We start from the raw sequence: 21,329 nt of genomic DNA on the forward strand, positions 1-21,329 counted from the left end.
GAGTGGCGATGTGGCAAGTCCCTTCTCTCTGAAGCTCAGGACACACAGATACCTTGGGTGGCACTGAGTCTTCGTGCCAACTACAGAGCTCTTCCTATGGGACTCCAAAGGTCCAGCATATGAGAAGACCCTCACCCACTGGGTCTCCATTACCCCCGGGACTCCTCTTCCCACCATGGATACCACACTGAAAGCACTGCCTCTCGGGAAAAGGTGGGGAGAGGAGCATTTGTACCCTTCTACTCAGCTGCGAAAGGAATCCAATTGCCTTGAGTCCCTGGGAACTCCAACCAGCATCTGCAGGGAGAGAAGCATGGCTTTAAAGCAAACACTGAGCCCCGGGGCTGCACCCACCAGGGCCTTGGAGAAACTCTGCCTTTGGCCTTTCCCCAGGAAGCAGATGGAGAACAGTGACTTACAGAGTCACATCACATCTTTTCCAAAGCTGATCTGAAACGAGTATCACACTAATACACTTGGTTTGATTGGACACACCAGTGTTCCTCACCTCGTTTGGCTTCTAAAAAGGTGCACGGTGGCACTGTCAAATCAGAATGCGTACGAAATGCACCTGGAACTTGGCTACATGCACTCAGAACATTTCTTCCAAAACAGATTTAGGCCCTTGTGTAAGAGATGCCTCAGACCCTACAACAGCCCCCAGAGCCTGTGGCATGGGGGAGGCGGGCAATTCTCTGTCAGGTCTGAGCAGAACTGCCCGGAGCCCAGAGGACAGGAACATCCCTGAGTGTGAGGTGGAGCTTCCTGGCGACTGTCACACTGAAGTTGACTCCAGGCTTCCCACATCAGAGGTCTTTGGGTTTGGGGGTTTTAAATTTTTTTTTTTTTAAGATTTCATTTATCTGAGAGAGAAAAAGAGCAGGAGCAGGGGGAAGCAGAGGGAGAGGGAGAAGCAGACTCCCCGCTGAGCAGGGAGCCTGATGTGGGGCTTAATGTCAGGACCCTGAGACCATGATCTGAGCAGAAGGCAGACACTTAACTGACTCAGCCACCCAGGGGCCCCCACTGGGGGCCTTTGTAAAGCAAGAAGAAAGTGCTGTCAAGAAAAAAAAAGAAAAGAAAGAAAAAAGAAAAGAAAAGAAAAGACAAGAAAAGACAAGAAAAGACAAGAAAAGACAAGAAAAGAAAAGAAAAAGAATTGTCTTCGTATTTTTCAAAAGATTCTTGCTGTTATTTACCAATTAAAATAATAATAAATAATAACCATAAGCAAGGCACTCCTTGACCTGGTCCAAGTCCTTCCTGTCTTCTAGCTCACCACAGCCCCTGGCCTTCTGCTCACCTACTTGCAGTTCCCCAGCACCCGAAAGGCCAAGCCTTCATTCTACCAAAGCGACTTTCAAGGTCAGGCTTTGCTAGGAATTCTTCAGAACTGACCAAGGCCTCCCAGACCCAGAGCCTCCCACAAGCCTCCTAGGCAGGGCTGGCGACCACTGTGCATGCCCTCACAGCACCCTCCCGATCTCCTGGTGAGGCCGTGAACAACAGTTGGGGCAGCAACGTTCTGACCGCACTGCCTGGCACACAGGAGGCATCGGTGACTATTTGCTGAGAAACTACTGGTCAGAAAAATTGATGGATGAACACATGATTGTATCTGATAACCTCACTTAACTGGAATGCTAAAAATCAGAAGAGAAACAAAATCTGACTTTGCAGGAAATCTAGAACTAACCAAATCCTCCCGCCACCACCCATTCATTTTACTCCTGGGAGGAAAGCTGATCCACAGCCCACTTATTATGCCTCTGGATAAAATGCTAACATGTCTTAGAGCCTACAGGTGCCAGCTCCAAATCCCAGCTTTGCTTCTTCAATTTACTTCCAAAGCCCTACTTCCCTCTTCTGGGTGGTGTTCACCACATTCATTCTTTCATCCTTTCAAAGATTCAACAAACGCTTCTCAAGCACGTAAAATGTGCCAAGCACTGCTCTAGGCACCCAAGAATATAGCAGGGAAAGCACAGACAACATTCTAATGTTCTAGAGGACAGGTGATGAACAAAAGAAATCAGTAAAATGTTACATGTTAAATGCCACAGAGAAAAATACCAACCACATAGAGGGTAGATAGGGAATGCGGAGGAAACTAAAATTTTAACTGAGACGGTCAAGGGAGGCCTTTGAACAGAGACCTGAAGAAGGGGAGTGAGGGAGCCATGTAAAAGCCTGGGGGACAAGGCTCCAAACAGAGCACACAGCAAGTGCAAAGGCCCCGAGGTCTGAATGAGATGCGTGAGACTGAAGTAAAAAAAGAGAGGCAAACATGGCTGCTGTTGATGGAGCCACAGGACAGGAGGAGAGAGGTAATGAGGGCAGACCTTCCAAGCTCAGGAAACCATGTAGAGGACCTTGACTGATGCTCTGAATGCAAGGTAAGGAACATTACCCGTGTGGGAGCCGGGGACTAAAAGGAACTGATTTATGTCTTACACGGCCACTCTGGCTGCTGTGTTGAGACCAGGCTGAAGGAGGTAAGCCCAGAGGCAGAGAGGCCAGGTGGGAGGCCAGGTGGGCGGCAGTGATGGCTTGGACCAAGAGGTAGCTGAGGGAGTGGTAAGAGGTGGCCACATTCCAGACATGCCTTGAGCGTAGGGTCAACAGGACTGGCCACGTGATGGAAGACAGAGTGGAGGCAGGATGACTTCCAGATTTCGCCTTGCACACCTGGTTGTGGCGAGGGGGAGATCTGGCGTGTGTCGGCGCCCAGAAAACGTCAGTGTTGGTATTATGGCCGCAATCTCATTTGTTCCAAGACTTGGTTATCTAACTGATCCCCAGCAAGGGAGGAAAAGCAATTAAGGAGAGAGAGACACTCCTTCCTGGGAGATGTGGGATTGGAAGGGAAAGAAACACGAGTTGAAAAGAGAAGGCTGAACAAATTCATTAAGAGGGGACACAAGAAGTCACAAAAGGCCACAGGCGCTCAGCCCCAGTCAGTGGGGGACCAGCATTCCGCCATACCTCGGTAAGTCCCCGGGAATTGTCTTACGAAAGTTAATTTTCTTAATGCCAGTGAGTCATCCAAAAGATCAAATTCTGTTTATTGTATTCTGCTTAAAAGATCAGTAAAGTGTGTAACCCATTATAGAACGACTTCCATCTAAAATGCTTAAAATAAAATATTTGGCACTTAAAAGGATAATTCCTTAGATGCCTGGAAAAAAGGCTGCCCGGAGATCCTAGGAAGCGACATTTTATTGTACCAGCATAAATTCACCTACATTCGAAACGTGAGAGACACATTCACATCCATTATCTCCTCTGATGCTCATAAAAGCCCTAGGAGATAGATAATTATCCCTAACTTCAGAGGCATGAAACTTTATAGGCCCAGAAATGTGAAGTGATTTGTTTGAAGCCACGCCACAGAGGGGATCCACAGCCGGGGCTGGTGATGCGGGGGAAGGGCTCCGACCTCAGGGCCCCCTCACTGGCCTGTGCCGTCCCTGCGCCCATGTGCTTGGGACAGTGGCTCCCAGTGGGAATTCCGATCAAGACCTAGAATTGAAATCTGGGTCTGCCACTAACCCCTGTGTGACCTCTCATCCTCTAAATAGGGAACAGGCAAGCATTTGCATGTCCATTTCCAACCTGACTCAGCCCCTAATGCCTTCCAGGAGTCTCGTGTTCGAGAGTTCTGTGGCCAGACAGACACAACTGGAAAGAGCCATGAGCTGGATCAGCAACGTCTTCAGGAGCAGAAACCGGGGCAGTGGAGGCACGCATGCCTCCCACCTGTCGTCATTGGGTTGGACGACCTGTAAATTCCCCTCCCTATCTTGTGTCAGATGATTATGTCTAAACAGAAATGTCTGGATCCTGAATAAAGGAGGGATGGAAATTCATGAACAGAGCAGTTTTATGCACATCAATCTGCTTTCCACAACACCAGAGAGCCTCCACCAGAAGCTTTTTGTGTCGTAACGACATTGTTAAATATTTATACTTCACATTTGCAGAATATCCTCAACCCCGCGAAGCTCCAGGTAATAGACTCGGCTTACGCTTTTGTATATTTTCCAATTGCCAGTTGTAAAAATTTTATCTTAATCTTCACCTGTCGCCAACAGACCCTGGCTCGCATTTCCAGGATGTGTTACTGTCAATGGGGGAAGTAGTTGTACTGCCTCATCAGTTATTCCATAAATCCTAATTTGTTGAATAAATGACATTTTTACAGAGAAATAAAACCTTGGCCTAAAAGCAATAAATACAACCTGCGTGGGGGCAATGATGTCATTCCCACACCCAAATCTACCCAGAATCATCTTCGCACTGGACAACTTACTGTTGGGACTGGTTGCTTGGGCCTAATTATGACGTCTTTTTGTGGATCAAGGCTCTAATAAACTGTATCAATGTGTCTGTGTAACAAAGGTCATCCTTGACCATCTCAAGAGGCAAAGGGCTAATTCGACTCTGATGCGTGCCAGAAACCCTCTAATATTTATTGCTTCAAACAAGAACAGACCTACGAAATCAACAGGCAGCAAACAGAGGAGTTACCCTTTTATGAGTTACAAATACATATCAAGGTGCATTTGATCCCCTACTCCATTTAACATCCACAGTACCTACGGCAGGTGTTTTTCAAGATATTGATCTTAAAGGTAAGGAAATGGAGGGAAACTCATCGACTCCACAAATATTTCTTGAGCACATACTGGATGTTAGAGGTTGATTATATAACAGGTTGGTTATACAGCCAGTAAGCAGTTGAGCTCAGCTCAGACCCCAGTCACCTGATTCCGTTAGCCCGAGCTTTTCTCTGTGCTAGTGTCTGTCACACCTATCTGATGCAGCCCACCTCCACCAGAGTCATCCAGGATATTTGTAATAAATCCTTGGCCTCACTCAGACTTACTGAATCAGAACGATGTCTTCTCAGCAGAAAAAGTTAATAAAAATCATTGCCATATATGAAATGACTACAACACTGGATAATTTGCCCAATGTTCTTTTTTAGAAGCAGAACATCACAAGCTGAGCAGTAACCTGGAATCACCTGTCCAATTTCTTATCTGACAGTTGAACCCTGTCTATCCCTTCTTCGGCAACACTGCCCAACTGGATGCCCACCACCCGCCAGGGTCCCACCTGACCCCTGTGCCCGTACGGCATCTCCGTGAAACTCCTGCTCAATAGTCCAAAATCTGCCCTTAAACCAAGAGGATCGTCGCCTGTGCATTTTTTCACTTACACGTTTGATGAGCAGGAATGCAGGTGACAGGACCCCGAGGCCAAGTACGTCCTGCTTTACGTACATCGGCACTTTAAATCTTCACAAAACCTGCAAGAAATGTATGTAAGTGTGAGTTTATTTAAGATAAAGTTCATAACTGGTATTGCTTTCCTAGACTCTCAGTTTAACAATGCACCAGCTAACACATGATACTCTATTAGAACAGCCTGAAGACAAGGAAAAGGCAAACTTCCAAACCATCTTTGAAAACCAAAGCAGCAATAACTACTTAAAGAGGACTTATGGGATTTGCAATCACATCAAGGAAAGCTCCACTGATATCACAAATGGCAGCCAAGTATGTGTCTCTCTCCAAGGAGCAGAGCAGTGAAGCCATTGGAAGGCAATGACGGGACAAGAAGAGCGTGCCTCACGCCTATTACATGTCACCTTCTGAAGATAAGGCAAATGGGGGAGTTAGAATGGGCTAAATACGACTTTTGGAATGACTTTCTTCATCAAAAAAAAAAATCACCAAACTTTCCAAAACCAGTAGGAAAAGAACACTTAAGAAGATCATGGAAGTATTAACCCAATAAACTGGAGAAGGAACATGTCTCTCAAAGGGATTTATTATAAGAAATAAAATATGAAACACAAGGAGTTTGTAAACACGACCACATATTATTCCATACCCTCCCCCCAGGCTCTTTGGTGGTGCTTTTCCAGAGGAAACTCCTGGCTGGCCTTGGACTCAACTTTAACCCATGAGACTTGAGCAGATGATTGAGGCTTGCCTGGGCAACTCTGCTTGTCCCGTCTTGCTGCCCTGTGAAACCATGGGACTGCCAATATGCAGAAGCCTGAGTTAGCTTAACCCAGGGCCGGAAGACTACATGTCTGAGGCCCAGGAGCACGCTTTCCAACTGCCAGACCAAGTGTGAGGCAGTCCTAGACCAACCACACCCAGGCAAGCCAGACAAGAACAGAAGAACTACCCAACCAACCTACGGGAGAGTTAGAAATAATCAATGTGTTGTTCTAAGTCACTAAGTTCTATGGGGCTTTTTTTTTTTTAATGCAGCAAAAGCTAAGTGATACACATTTGCTTCGTTTCATTAATAATATACAAAAGACAACACATTTTAAAAAGAAATTCAAGAAGGGTTGCCTGGGTGGCCCAGTCAGTGGAACGTCTGACTCTTGGCTTCAGCTCGGGGCATGATCTCAGGTCCTGGGATCGAGCCCCGCATCAGGCTCTGCGCGGGGCATGGAGTCTGCTTGAGATTCTCTCTCTCCTCCTCTTCCCTCCTCCCCTCCCCCCACTCGTGCTCACTCTCTCTCTCTCTCAAATAAATAAATCCTAAAAAAAAAGAAAAATTCAAGGACACATTAAAAAAAAATACACTTAGAAAAGATGAAAAGACCACTGACTCCAATCAGGAAAAACACCAATGAGACTAAAAATACAACAATTAAAATTAGTATTGCAGACACTAAAACAGAAGTAACACTGCAGTAAATTAAATAATGTAAATAACAGGCTATTGATATCTCAGAATAGACAGGGAAATGAATAAGAAAATAATGAAAGTTTGATATGTAAGACAAATTCCTAGATCACGAGGAGTGTTAGTTCCAGAAGAAAAAAAGAATAAACAACCACAGAATTTTAAAAAGGTGGCAGCAGGGGAGAAAAGAAGAAAGTAAAATCTTCTCGAGTCTTCAGATCAATAAGGTTCCAAGTTCCAGAGAACACAAATACCAGGGAATGCAGAGAAATCTATCCTTGCAGTTTATAAATTACAATATTAATAAAAACCACAAATTTCAGAATGGCCCAAATAGTTTACTGACACAGAATCCAGAAGAGGAGAAGAGAAGGATTGCCAAGAACGGAGCTGTAGAGGGAAGGGAGGAAAAAGGAGTCAATTACTGACGGTGTCCCCACCGTGTGCCTGGCACCATGCTTAATGCTTTCTGTGTTTTTTTCCACTTAATCATTTTTTTTAAAAAATCCTTAAGTAACCGGGGCGCCTGGGTGGCACAGCGGTTAAGCGTCTGCCTTCGGCTCAGGGCGTGATCCCGGTGTTGTGGGATCGAGCCCCACATCAGGCTCCTCTGGTATGAGCCTGCTTCTTCCTCTCCCATTCCCCCTGCTTGTGTTCCCTCTCTCGCTGGCTGTCTCTATCTCTGTCGAATAAATAAAAATAAAAATCTTTTAAAAAAAAAAAAATCCTTAAGTAACCTCACACACGACCACCACCACCACTCGAAAATAAAAATGTGCTCCTAAATTATTTGAGTCACACAGAAAAAGCAAGATAATTACAAATGCTTTAGATATTAAAAATGAGAAAAACAGGAAGTTGTCTAAAATCCTGCACAGGTAAACTCATAGTTTTAAATACATCGTTTTCAATAAAAAGCTAATGAACACATTTAAAAAACAGCAGGAACGTAATAGTTTACTGAAATATGTGTTAAAGAATTAGAAAATAAAACAAAGCCCATGAATCAATTTTAGGGAAAATTTTAATTTTCACTTTTTTAGGAAAATTTAAACATAAAAAGTTAATTTTGGGAAAACTTTAAATTTAAAAAGGTGCCAAACAGATGTACACATTTATTTTTATCTTTTTATATTTGATTTTTTTTAAGGTTTTATTTTTTTAAGTAATCTCTACACCCAGCGCAGGGCTCGAACTCCAAACTCCACGATCAAGAGTTGCACACTTCTGAGCCAGCCAGGCACCCCCAAAATCTTTTTAGATGAAGGTAAACATACATTGCTAGTGGGGAATTAAAATGGTTCAGCCACTTGGGAAAAAGGTGTGGCAATTCATATATATATACACACACAAAACCTTGTCCGCTAACGTTTGGCAGCATCATTCATAATAGTCAAAAGGTAGAAACAACCCAGATTCCATTAGCTGGTGAACGGATTATTGAAATGCAGTATATCCATACAACGGATTCGTATTTGTCAATTACAAGGAATGCGGACTGATACCTGTGACACTATGAATGAACCTTGAGACATTCTATTAAGTGAAGGAAGCCAGACACAAAAAAGTCACATATTTTATTATTTAATTTATAGAAAAGGTCCAGAATAGGCAAATCCATGGAGATGGAAGGCAGATGAGTGGTTCCCAAGTCTGGTGGTGGGGAAAACTGGAATTAACTGCTAACGGATACAGGGTTTCTTTTTGGGATGATGAAAATGCTCTAAAATTCGATAGGGATGACGAATGCAAAACAAAACCTCTGTATTGGACATTTTTAAAGGATGAATTTTATGGTACATGAATTACATCTCAATAAAGCCGTTATTTTTAAGTCAATTAGCATATAACTGACTCGGGTTTAGGCAACAGTATCAGTGAAACAGAGCACATAGATCAGAAACAGAAGCTCCCATAAATAAGAATACATGATAAAGGAAGAATAGCAAATAAATAGGGAGGAAGAGATTATTCAAGACAGTGTAAAAAATGGCTTTTGCAAAAAAAAAATATACATCAAATTTAGATTCTCACCATTATACAGCAAAATAAATCCTGTTTAGATTAATGATTTGTATGTATGAGGAAACGAGGTACAAACATAAGAGTATTTATTGCTCTACAGAAGAGGGTGGACTTTCCCAGCATAAAAACAACAGAAGCCACAAATTAGAACATTGAAAGATGTGCTATCTTACAATATAAATAAGCATCTATGGAACAGAAATGCCTACAAAATTTAAAGGACAGCAATAAAGCTGAACAAAATGTACCTAATAAATTCTTCACGGTAGTGTTTAATATTTTTGTTTAGAGTTTATTAAAAATGGATGAACCCTTAATTGGAAAATGAATAAATAATATTAACAGACAGAAGAAAATCAAAGAGCTAATGGATGTTCTGTTTTATAAATAACAACAAAGCGTGGGGGCATTTTCCCACCTATCCAGCTGGAAAATAATTAGAGGCGAGTGCTGTTGAGGGAAGAAGTGATGAGCTGGAAACTCTGGTTGGAAGTACCAGTCAGCACAGAGACGCTTGTACCGTATGTCACAAGTTCCAGAACATCTTAATAGCCAGGTAAGCATGTATCAGTACTTGAAACAAATTTGCTAAAATAAAATGAAACTTTAAAATCATTCCTTATCTGATCAATGTACTTCTAGGAAGCTAGCCTTATAAAGATTCAGGTATGTCAAGAACTTGATTCATGCGTATTGTAGTCACTCATTGGACAAAAGGTTACTGGCCATCTACTATGCGCCCAGGTCTGTTTGGTGTGATAAGGATGATAGTGGAGAACATAACATTACATGGCCTATATTCTAGACAGATGTAAATAAAATCTTCTGGAGCAGCTGCATGCCTGGAAAACCCTCCTGTCCCCCTGGTTGTGGAGTTCCTGCTCTGTCACAGACACCCGCAGGTGGGCTGTAAAGAGGGCTACGGAGATACTCGAGTCTTGAACATGCTAGCAAAAGTCTCTCCACCAGCTTCTTCCCCAGGTTCCCATCCAGGCCTTGGCCACTGGCCCCGAGTCCAGGTGTCCTTCTCACTCAGCCATCCTCTCCTCCGACTTAGCCAACCACGCGCACTACTGCAGCTCTGCCCGTTGCAGGACCTCCCGTTGTCATTGTCACTTGACTGGGGCCGCAGTATGGCCACGGTTTGCTGTGGCTCACACCCCTGTCTCATGCTGACCCATCTATTCACCAGGCCCAAGCATTTGTCCTCTGCCATCAGCTACCTGGAAGAGCTGAAAAGAACTGGCTGATCTCTTCCTACAGCATATGGTTCCTCTGATAAGTGGTCACAGGTTCCTTGGGGAACCACTGGAGGGAACTGTTATTATATTTATTTGCTACCATTTTCAGGTGTCTTCTCTTCCATGAGGGGACTCCACCTCCCCTTCAAACAATAGACTCTGTCAGATCTAGAAACTTGGTGACAGACCAGTGTGTCCATCACAATGGCTAGCTCCTGCCTTCTCTTCACCATCTCTTGGCTTCTTCCAGTTACACGAGTCCAGCTACACCCTCGGAGGCTACCTTCATCTCTACTTCCCGTAGATCACCATGGTCTATTAGCCATTGCTAGCCCATGAGTAATTATGTCCCTCTGAATTTCATGGTTAAGGGGTGACACGTGGCTCCTGCTGACCTAGAACCGATCAAGCCTGGCTCCGGGGCAGGCAGCATTCTCTACTGTCAACCCTAGCCCGTAAATGACCCTGAGCTTTGCAAAGACTCTGCATCCCCCACCCCCGGCAGTGTAATTCTATTCCTTATTGGCTACGTGAAGAGTGTGCCCTCTGCACACTCCCAAGGCACATAACCACGGACTGTGCCCTCCGGCCTCACACAATAAATCCAGTCTATTATTCCCACCGCTCTTAGCCCTCTGACCTCCTCCTCATTTCTCTGCAAAGGTCACTCTGACATCTCCATCTCATTATGCCACCATTGTTTCCAACCCAGGGAGGCATCCCAGCAGATCAGGATTGGCTCTAAGATGGCCTCACCAGGACATCAAATCCTGAATCCTAGGCAGATGCCCTCAAATCAATAAACCTCTCCTGTCCTGCTGTGCACATTTTCCCCTCCAGCCCGATGCCCTCAGGAGCCGCTCTCATGGCACACACATATCACCCAGAACCCGTACTCACTCCAGTAACTAAGCTGTCTCCTCCAGGAGCAAAGGAAAGGAATAAGTAAAAAGAAAAAAAAATGGGATCATTTCTAAAGAGGGATCCAAAGAAGACTTCACAGATAAGACATCTGATCGGAGTGTCAGGAGCTGTGGAGACCTTCAGAAGACAGAGAGAGAGAGGGGTGGGAGGGCACGTCACGTGTGAACAAGGCATGGGGCACCCAATGGCCAGGCACACTGAGGGGAGAGCAGTGGAGAGTGTGAACAGACGTGCCACCCCGGGAAGACGGTCAGGATGGAGACAAGGGTCGCTGACCGAGGGACACCTGTGTGTCAAATGAGGGTGCCCTCTCCTCCCACACCCCAGAAGGATCGCAGACAACAGTTTTGTGGGACTCAAAAATCTCACTTCACAGTCTGTGGTTTGGAAGGACAGATATTCGTTCAGCTACCAAAACCGGGATCATCCTAAGGACGGAGCCTACAGTAGATGCCGTGGGGAGGCCCAAGCGGCAGTCACAGGTGGGCATCCAAGTTTGGTGCAGGCGTGACTCTCTGCTTCATCTGTTGGTGAGGATGGTGTGGCTGACAGACACCTGCTAGTCACACTAGCTGCCACTGGTGGGGGGGGGTTGCTACTATGTTCCATACATTTTACATTTATTTTTCTTTTTTTAAGATTATTTATTTATTTGAGAGAGAGAGAGAGCACAAGCAAGGGGGGAGAGGAAGAGAGAGAGGGAGAAGCAGACTCCCTGCTGAGCAGGGAGCCCAATGTGGGACTCGATCTCACAACCCCAGGGTTGGGACCTGAACTGAAGGCAGACTCTTAACTGAGCCACCCAGGGGCCCCTTACGTCTATTTCTTATATCTATTTCATCCAGGCAAATAAACGTTATGTATCCGCATTTTACAGATGAGGAAGTTGAACTTAGAGATGTTCAATATTGTACCCGAGCTCTCACAACCAGGACATGGCAGAGCTGGAACTCAGACTCTGGCTTCTTCAACCGCAAATGTGGCTCTTCCTCAGGTGCAACACGGGGGACAGGCTGACCAAAAGACTGGAGCTCTCCAGGACCCATGTGAGCGCGCCTGTCTGACTGCCATCTGTCCACATAACGTCCTTGGTTCATTGCGAGATAATAATAATAAAAACAACGCCAACACCTGGAAGTGCATCGCCAATGATCACAGACAACAAAATGCAAGGAGTGTCTGTGGTTTTGATTATTAGCATTCACATTATTTTCTTGTTATCTCTTTACCATTACCATCATCTTCTTGATTTAAAATCATAACACGCTGAAGAATTATTGGCAAGGCAAGTAATGAAACCCCTCACAGCGCTTTTTTCTTTCCTCCTTGGGGCTATCCATCAAACATGAGAAAACGAAGCTTTACTCCCAAGGAGAGATGATTTAATGTTGACTGACACCAACCCAGGTAGGAAACATCCCTGATGAAATAGAAACTAAGAGTGGGGACGCCTGGGTGGCACAGCGGTTAAGCGTCTGCCTTTGGCTCAGGGCGTGATCCCAGCATTATGGGATTGAGCCCCACATCAGGCTCCTCCGCTATGAGCCTGCTTCTTCCTCTCCCACTCTCCCTGCTTGTGTTCCCTCTCTCGCTGGCTGTCTCTATCTCTGTCAAATAAATAAAATCTTAAAAAAAAAAAAAAGAAACTCCAAGAGTGATTTAGTGCTTGAAGATGTTCAAGCGGGAGAGAATCACCCCATGAGGCAATTAACCCTGGACAACATGACCAACAAGTTTCTGAACCTTGAGGAGCAAAGGTGAGAAGGGTCCACAAAGTCTGCAGAGGGCCATCCGAGAGGATCACAGTTTGTAATCACAATATCCAGAGAGGGCAGGAGAGACACATGGCATCTGGCAGAGAATTCTTTATCCAGATATTTACTCTACCTCGACACCAAGCATCTGGACGGAGCAACCAAGCAACTATCTGAGGCTGTCTGCTGTGGGGATGGCATGTATGCATGTGTGTCTCTGTGTGTATGAGAGAGAGACAGACAGACAGAGGGAAAGAGAATGGAAGCAATCAAACAAACATCTGCAGAAGAGACGGGATGGCCGAGGCAGGACAGTTTCGTAAGAACTCAGTTCTTTGGAATCAAACACAGGTGCATTCAAATCCCAGCTCTGACACTAACTATGTGTTCCTCAGAAATTCGGCTTCCTCATGTGGAAAATGGGAATAGGAACCAGCGTGCTGCTGAGAGGATTGTGTGAGTTAATGTATGTAATATGTCAGCTCCAGAATAAGTCATTAATAAATCTCATCCATTATTACCACCTTTGTTGCTGTTGCCAGTCTGTTGTGTGAGCCCTGCAGAAGGATAAAACAAAAACCAGATGGGCTGAATTTTCCTCTTTTTAACGAGACATGTACATCTGTAAAAAAAGCAGCTGGGATTAAAACACATCAGGAAAGTAAAACATTGGGTCACATTCAAAGAATATCTTTCAAATTATTTTGAGGCAAATTCTCCACCAAACATCAGTCCTTGCACTGCGAAGTGTGGTCTGTATCACCTGGGAGCTCGTTAGAAATGCACAATCGCAGGTCCCACCCGAGAGTCTACTAAATCAGAGTCCACATTTTAACAAGATCCCCACGTGAGCTGTAAGCACAATAAAGTCTGTGGGGCGCTGAGCTAGGACATGGAGTGTGCATTTGTCCACAATCCCATCAAAGCCTCTAATGAGTGGAGAGGAAGGGTCCATCTAGCCAAGCAGCTGATCCATTCAGTCACACCTGATCAATTTATGCCCCAACAAGGAAAGACCAGAACTGACCAGCTCAAATGGAGCAGTGCCCAATGCAATCTGCCTAAATGGAAAGCAGATGGTATATGGGACAGGCCATCCAAAAATATTTCTGATAGGACAGCCCCTGCCCCTACGAAGTTTACAACCTATTAGGGGCAACAGAGGAGTAGAACATTAAGTCAAATTGCTAGATAAGTAACAAGAAGGAGTGGGGGCAATTTATTCTGACTTGAAAAATAATCGGAGTAGCTTTCTTGGAGACCGTCGCATGTCCAGTAGACAGTGATGAATGAGCAGGATTTCAACAGGTGGAGAAGGGGAGGCAAATGCAATTCAAGTAGAGGAGATCCATGAGGTCGAACAGCAGAGAAGTGGCCAATGTGTTCAGATGCCCAAATGGACATAATGAGCGGTAAAGCCTGGATGATGTTTGGGGCCGGATCATAGCGGCTTGAAGGTAAATCAGGTGTTCCAGCTTAAACAGCCAAGCAAAGAGAACGGAAACATCAAGGAATCTGCCTTAAACAGGGATATGACTTGAACGTGCATTCTTAGACCACAAGTGACATGTCCTCTCTTCAGGCTTTTTTGTACAAGCGCAATCTCCCTGTGGCCAGAGATAAGACAATTCCGTGTAATCAGATTTGTCATGTTTGGTGTTGAAGCCCTGCTGGTCCTGCTTTGATGTGTAGGAAACCATCCTTCTCTTTTGAGATTTGCAGCCTTAATTTGGTTATTTTTCTAGTAAACATCAGGCCCTAAAACCTACAGCAGAGATGGCTGGCTCCACATGAAAATGTACTCATCTTCCAAAGGACGGAGTTGTCCCTGGAAAGCAGCTGCTCGTTCTGGCCCCTCCTGGTCCAGCCTCTCCTGCGCTAACATGTAACCGTGAGACTAATTCCCGCCAAGACCCTGGGAGCCAAAGCAACATGTTCAGTCTCAGGCCAAGGCTTTGCAGTGGCTGTGCCTTCATCCTTTTCCCCTTCCGGGAGCTTACTGCAGATGACACTGAAATCCTAGGGGCTGCAGAGCCCGGGCCCTGAATCATCACATCAAGAAAAACCAACTGGCTAGCAGGAACACCCACACCGCACATTTCCTTGCACAAAAAAGAAACAAGTTTCCATTGCATCTGAGCCACGGTTGCTTTCGGGGTCTACGTTACAGCAACTAGCATTACCCTGATACAGACCTGACAGGAATGGCTGTCGGGATAAAAGGAGAGAAGGCTGACAAAGTGCTTGATAAATTATAATGCCCTGAGGAACACTGTGGCTACATTAAACATTTAACAGCTATCATCGGAGCAGCTAAGTACTAAGCACGTACTTAGTTCTGGGGAACCAGTAATGAGCAGGACGGACATGTTCTCTCTCCCGGATTGGTACCCAGCCACTACCCAACAGTGCTGGCTGGAGCCTACGAATCACACCATCTGTCTTTCAGCAGAGGAAATATCACATCCTCTCCTCATTTATCCATCCAATGGGACAAAAGCCAGGCAAAATTAGAGCCTCTCTCATCGAGTGGCTTTCCCTGAGTTTCTATGTATTTACTTTTAAATATATAGCTTTCTTTGTTCCAGGCAAGATTTAAGACAGCTTACAAGATAGCTTAATTTAAAAATGAAAATGAAAAAAAAGGAAAAACAGGGTGGGATATGAAATGGAGCCATGAATATGGTTAAATATGCAGTCACTAATGACTTACACATTTGCCACAGATTTAGAGCTGAGCTTTCTGGAAGCCAAATCAAAATGTAATGTTCTTTGGCTGTTATGATATCTTTAATTCACTAGTTTCTGTAGTCCCCATAGACTGGAAGCTTTGTGAAGGAAAAATGCTGTCTTGTCTTACTGTTGGGCCCACATGACCTAGCCTCGTTCCGGTCCATTACAGGTTCCCAGGAAGCACATCATGAGGCAAAAACAGATGAAGCATGAGGTACAGTCATACTTGGCGCCAAGACAAAGAGGCATGTCCCCCCAGATCCTCCAAGGAGCCAGTGGAGTGATCACCGACATCTTCATCTTATGCTTCCACTGGAACCAAGGGCAGGTGACCGCTGGCTGGCGCTCATTTCCCAAACCACATGCATTGATGGCCTCAGACTAAAGCACAACACAGAAAAAGCAAGTTCTGTGGGGATTCCCGTGTCCTGTGGTTCCAGACCCCAATTTCTTCCGGTCTGATGGAACAGATGGAAACATGACTTCTTAACAACCTCTCCTCAACGCTATCTTCCTCATGGTGTTTCCCGTGCCATCAGCGAGGCAGCTCGGACTTCCTGTCTTTGGCTTGTATAGGCCACTATAAGAAAGCGTTTTTGGAGACAAGAATCTGCACCTCCCATGTGGAAAACTGAAGAGTACTGTCCACTCTCTCACCTGGGGGCTCCAATACAAAGATGCAAGTGGTTGGATCGGAGCGTCCTATAAATGTCACTTTTGCTACTGAATTAGAAAAGCTTTTCTTTCATGTTCGTTGAGTGCTTATGACTGACTTGCTTCCCTTTTTTTGCTCTGACCCCCAATTCCAGAGACTGTATTGCCAAGATCAGCAGCATAGTCCCAGCTACTTACAAATAAGGTGCCCAGGAGAGGTGGCAGAGCACACGTGGCCAGCGCGGGCAGCAGAGAATGGGACCACGGCCGGGAGAAGGCCTTGATGATGATTTACCACCCCCAGCCACTTGTGGGGACAGCACAGGACTCCCAAGTGAGCTCCCCCAAATGCACCCAGCTGGACAAGCCGGGTTGCTGGCGGGCAGGAACCAGTGAGCTCCCGCACAACTCCACAGCACTGTCGGCACGGACCTCGCCGAGTTCGGTGGGATGGTGCCCCTGAGAGGTCTGTGAAGGGCTCCTGCAGGCCCAGAGGGTCACCGACAACGGTAACGAGAAGAACCAGCAATTCCCGAGAGCTCTCCCCGGGCCGAGCACACCGCTAAGGACTTCACCAGCAGGTCTTCACTGGCTTCTCCTGAGAGCGCTGCGAGCCGACACTACTGTCTTCCCATTTCCCAACATGCGAACTGAGACTTGAGAGATTGAGGAAGCTGCCCCCAGTCGTCCCGCGAGGAAGTGAGGAGCCAGTCTGGCTCCACAGCTCACGCTCTCAACCACTCTGATAGGCTGCCTTCCTGCAAGCTGATAAACATAACCGCGCTGTTCGAGATGTGGTGCACAATAGCTTGAGCAACCCAGCCTAGCAACAGAGAGCCCATCCCTCAATTCCACCTGCCAGTTCTGCCACCTGGCCGAAGGGGCAGCTCCGCACTGCAGGGGCCGGACAGGTAGGAGCACTCCGCGAATGTGCCCCAGACAGACATTCATGGTCAGGTCCTGCCAGGGCTCCCCGCACAGCGGGACAGATGCAGCCTCTCTCAGGGAGGTCTGCTGCACTAACCTGGGCATTTTCACTAAGTCCCGCGGGCCACGTTCTCCTTTCTGATATGAGCAGCTGGCTCCCATTCTCCATAATGACAGCCAGGTGAGTGCGGTCAAGGGCAGAGCGCAGCGGGGGCTGCACGCTGAAGGCACAAAGTCGGGGATGGGGATGCAAGAAGGAGATGGCTTGGGACACATTCTGAGAGCAGTTGTCAGTGAAGAATCACCCCTGCCTGGCGGCCGCGGCTCCCACAACCCAATGACACCTGTCTACAACAGGAAGAGGGGACAGAAGTCTATGCAGAAAAGACATGCTTCCTGGGACATGTTTCCAGCAAGGTGTCCGGCATCCCCCAGCCTCTTTCTACCCTCACTGACACAAACCGGCCTGCCTCTCTCTGGCCTCAGCTCCCCCAGCTCTGTCCCTGGGCACCTGCCACATCCACGCTCCCCCAGACCCTAAAACACTGTGTTCCACTGTCACCCACAGTGGGGCTGATCCCTCGGCCCCCAGGGCGGGCAGGTAAAGGCAGCAGAGCGGCGCTGTGATTGCAGCTGAGAATGAATCGTCACTCTGCAGTCAACCGTGTCTGTTTCTCTCCAAGTCTATTTCACATCTGAGGTCATTGACAGAAAGAAGACAAGGCTCTCTTGATCTAGGTTGTCGGACCAACTTCGAATATCATTTTAAAATGTCACGGGAGCGCCTGGGTGGCACAGCGGTTAAGCGTCTGCCTTCGGCTCAGGGCGTGATCCTGGCATTGCGGGATCGAGCCCCATGTCAGGCTCCTCCGCTGGGAGCCTGCTTCTTCCTCTCCCACTCCCCCTGCTTGTGTTCCCTCTCTCGCTGGCTGTCTCTATCTCTGTCGAATAAATAAATAAAATCTTTAAAAAAAAATATCACGGAGTCTACCTTTAAAGTTTCCCTTGATTCATTTTTATTTTGCTTATAATTTTAAATCTTCACCCAAACAACTTTAGGGGATGCGAAGAACATTTTCTATATTTTACCCCTTCTGAAAGCCTCCTGTTTGTTTTGTTCTGTGATCATGCACAGACAGGCCACTCAAATCCTCTTGGGGTCTTTCTCTCTTGCAACTTTGAAGCACCTTCCCCACCCATGGGGCGAACAAGTCAGTGGAACAGTCGGAACAGCTCTCAAAGTCTCAAAGTAAGTACCTAGCACAATGTCGCATTCTGTAGCTGATACCTGATTTCCAGAATCTGGGGAAAATCCCTAATTATAGTCTTTAACTGTCTCTAGACCTTCTGATACAACAATTGTAAGGGTATATTGTACAGTGTGCTTTTCCTTTACCTGAGCAGAAGGGAGTTTGTTCATTGAATCAGGGGAAAGAGCTGAAGGCAAAAAAGGGATGTCAGTAGGTGGTGTAATAGAGCTGGGGGCGGGGGTAGTTTCAGAAAGTTCCCGCTGCAAGTAATTTTGTTTTTACCTTTGTTATCAAGTCCTTAAGAGAGGTTACTTGGGAGTATTTCATTTTGAGGCCTCAGACTATCAATGAATGAAAGCCAGCCATTGAGCGGTCGGTATGGGGCCTCTCCCATGGAGTTCCTCTTAAATCCATTATCTTCTGACATATTGAAAGTCCCCCACAATGAGCACTGAGTTCTAAATCACCCGTAGGGAAACACTGTCTTTTACCAAGAAAGGCACAAGAACTAGGATTGTGGCGGCAGGACACTCAGGAAGCAGGGGCTCAGCCTGGTGGGGGCTTTGGTTTTAATGCACGAGAGCCCAGGACGTACAGAAAAAGAGGCCATGACAGCTCATCAAAATTGTGCGCTTATGATTTCTCCCGTTCTCAGCTAAACAGAGTCTGAGAAGGCTTTGCACTGATCTTACATCACAGTCTGACAACACAAGAAGCATGCTTAGGACCGTTTTGGTGAGGGACTCCAGGGAGACGTTAATCACTTGCTTCTGCTTGAAATGATCACTGGTCTAATGACCACCAGCCAGGAGTCTAATGGACCAGAGGCTTGATGAGCTTCTGCCTCCTTCTGTAACTTACGGAGCATTCCCTTGTAATATTCAAAAAGAAAAACAATAAATAAAAACCTATTTGCTTACAAATGTAAGGGACGGTCATAGTAAAGTCAGCAGTGAGACCTCAGCAAAACCCGTCAGGGCTCACCATTGAGAAGGACTCACCTCCCAGAGACTGAAGAGGGTAAACAGGGTGGAACAAAAAGGGCTCAATGAGCATAGTAGTTCATGCAAAGTTCCCCTGTGATGCCACCGAGGGAGGGTCTTCAAGCCAATATGACAGTGCCTCCAAAGGCACAGAGAGAGGCCACCACTCACAGTGTCTGAAACAAAGATGCTCCCATCATTCCTTGCTAAGCACAAAGAGCTGTACTTGAAAATCAGTCTCTCTGAACAAAGAGATGAGCTGAGTTTTGCACAGTCTGGTGAAATATGGAGTTTGGGTATCAGGGGATGTCCCAAAATAGGAATGTTTAGGGAATGGCCAGCTTTCAGAACCCAATCAGTGGAGTGTGTGTTGCTAATAGATTTTCAGGACTGCAGGTACCCAAATGAGGCATCCCTGACAATGGGACGCTCAATAAAACACCTCCAGTAACCAAACAGTTTTGAAAAAGAACAAAGTTGGAGAACTTTCACTTCTTGCTTTCAGAACTTATTGTAAAGCTAGTTATGAAGATGTTGTGATGTTGGCATAAGGATAGATCAATGGAACAGAATTCAGAGTCCAGAAATAAATCTCTACTCTCACAGTCTATTGAATTTGAAAAAGGTACCCAGGAAATTCATGGGTGAGGGGAAGACTGCTTGCTTGACAAACAGTGTTGGAACAACACCATAACCAGTGCTTCAAAATGTACACAGTCCTTCACCTCACACCATATATAAGTATTCACTCAAAATGGACCATAGACTTAAATGCCATAGTTTTGTTTTTGTTTTTGTTTTTAAAGATTTTACTTATTTACTCGACAGAGATAGAGACAGCCAGCGAGAGAAGGAACACAAGCAGGGGGAGTGGGAGAGGAAGAAGCAGGCTTAAAGACTGAGCCACCCAGGCGCCCCTGTTTTTGTTTTTTTAAAAAATGGACTATCCTAGGCACCCGGGTGGCTCAGACAGTTAAGCGTCTGCCTTCGGCTCAGGTCATGATACCAGGGTCCTGGGATCAAGTCCCACATCAGGCTCCCTGATCAGCAGGGAGTCTGCTTCTCCCTCTGCCCCTCCCCCCTTCTTGTGCTCTCTCCCATGAGTGTGTGCTCTCTCTCAAATAAATAAATAAAATCTTTAAAAAAAATAGTAAGGGACAATCCTTGAGAATCAAGCTCAGCAAAGTTTTCTTAGACACAACACCATGGTCCATAAAAGAAAAAATACATATTCATTGGATGTCATTAAAATTCTAATTTTAATGACATCCTTAAGAGAATGAAAATAAAGCAACAGACTGGGAGTAAATATTTTCAAAATTCAAATCCAGAAAAGGACCTACAGACAAAATTTATGAAGAATACATATAACTCAATAACAACGAGGCAACAAACCAATCTTGTGGGCAAAAGATATGAACAGACATTTCACCTCTTAAGATTTACAGATGACTAGTACACATATGAGAAATGTTCACTGTCATCAGTCATCAGGATATGCAAACCAAAACTACGGTAAGAGGACACTCACACACACTCGAATGAGTATAATAATAAGGGCAGACACGAAAATGTGCTGGTGGGATGTGCATGAACAGGAAACGTCACACATTGCTAGTCATTGCTAGTCATGTGGACAGCAGTGCCACCACTTCGAAAAATATTTGGGGAGGTTCTCAAAAAGGAAGACATAAACTATCATAAAAGCCAGCAATTCCATGCCCAGGTATCTCAAGAGAAATGACAACAACAAACTGATGTGAAAGTTCCCAGCAGCATTATTCATAATAGTAAAAGCTGGCAACAGTCCACATGCCCATCCACGGGTAAGCGGATAATCAAAATGTGGTCTGTCCACACAACAGAGTATTATTCAGCCACCAAAAAAACTAAGTACTGACGCACACAACAGCATGAATGAAACTCAAAAACATGATGCTGGAAAAAACTCCGTTAGGCTGAGTGAGGTAAGCCAGATGCGTGAGGCCCCGTATTGTGCGATCCTGTGCGTTAAATGTCAGGATAGATGTCTACAGATGCAGAGTACGTTTGTGGCTTCTTACAGCTGGGAGAGGCAACAGGAATGGGCAATCTTATTGGGGGGATTAATGTTCTGAAACT

The 21,329-nt window shown here is 45.7% G+C and overlaps 1 protein-coding gene across 1 annotated transcript in view; it reads right to left on the reverse strand.

Moving 5' to 3' along the window:
• Window positions 1-5,082: 5,082 nt before the first annotated feature.
• ZFAT (zinc finger and AT-hook domain containing) overlaps window positions 5,083-21,329 on the reverse strand; it is a 291,267-nt gene continuing 275,020 nt past the window's right edge. Inside the window, exon 13 of the mRNA XM_034668647.1 lies at window positions 5,083-5,314. Within this exon, the coding sequence (XP_034524538.1) occupies window positions 5,281-5,314 (34 nt within the window). The 3' untranslated portion in view covers window positions 5,083-5,280. The remainder of the gene's footprint in view (window positions 5,315-21,329) is intronic.

The sequence above is a fragment of the Ailuropoda melanoleuca genome, chromosome 9 (assembly GCF_002007445.2).
Source record: "Ailuropoda melanoleuca isolate Jingjing chromosome 9, ASM200744v2, whole genome shotgun sequence".
Taxonomy (NCBI): Eukaryota; Metazoa; Chordata; class Mammalia; order Carnivora; family Ursidae; genus Ailuropoda; species Ailuropoda melanoleuca.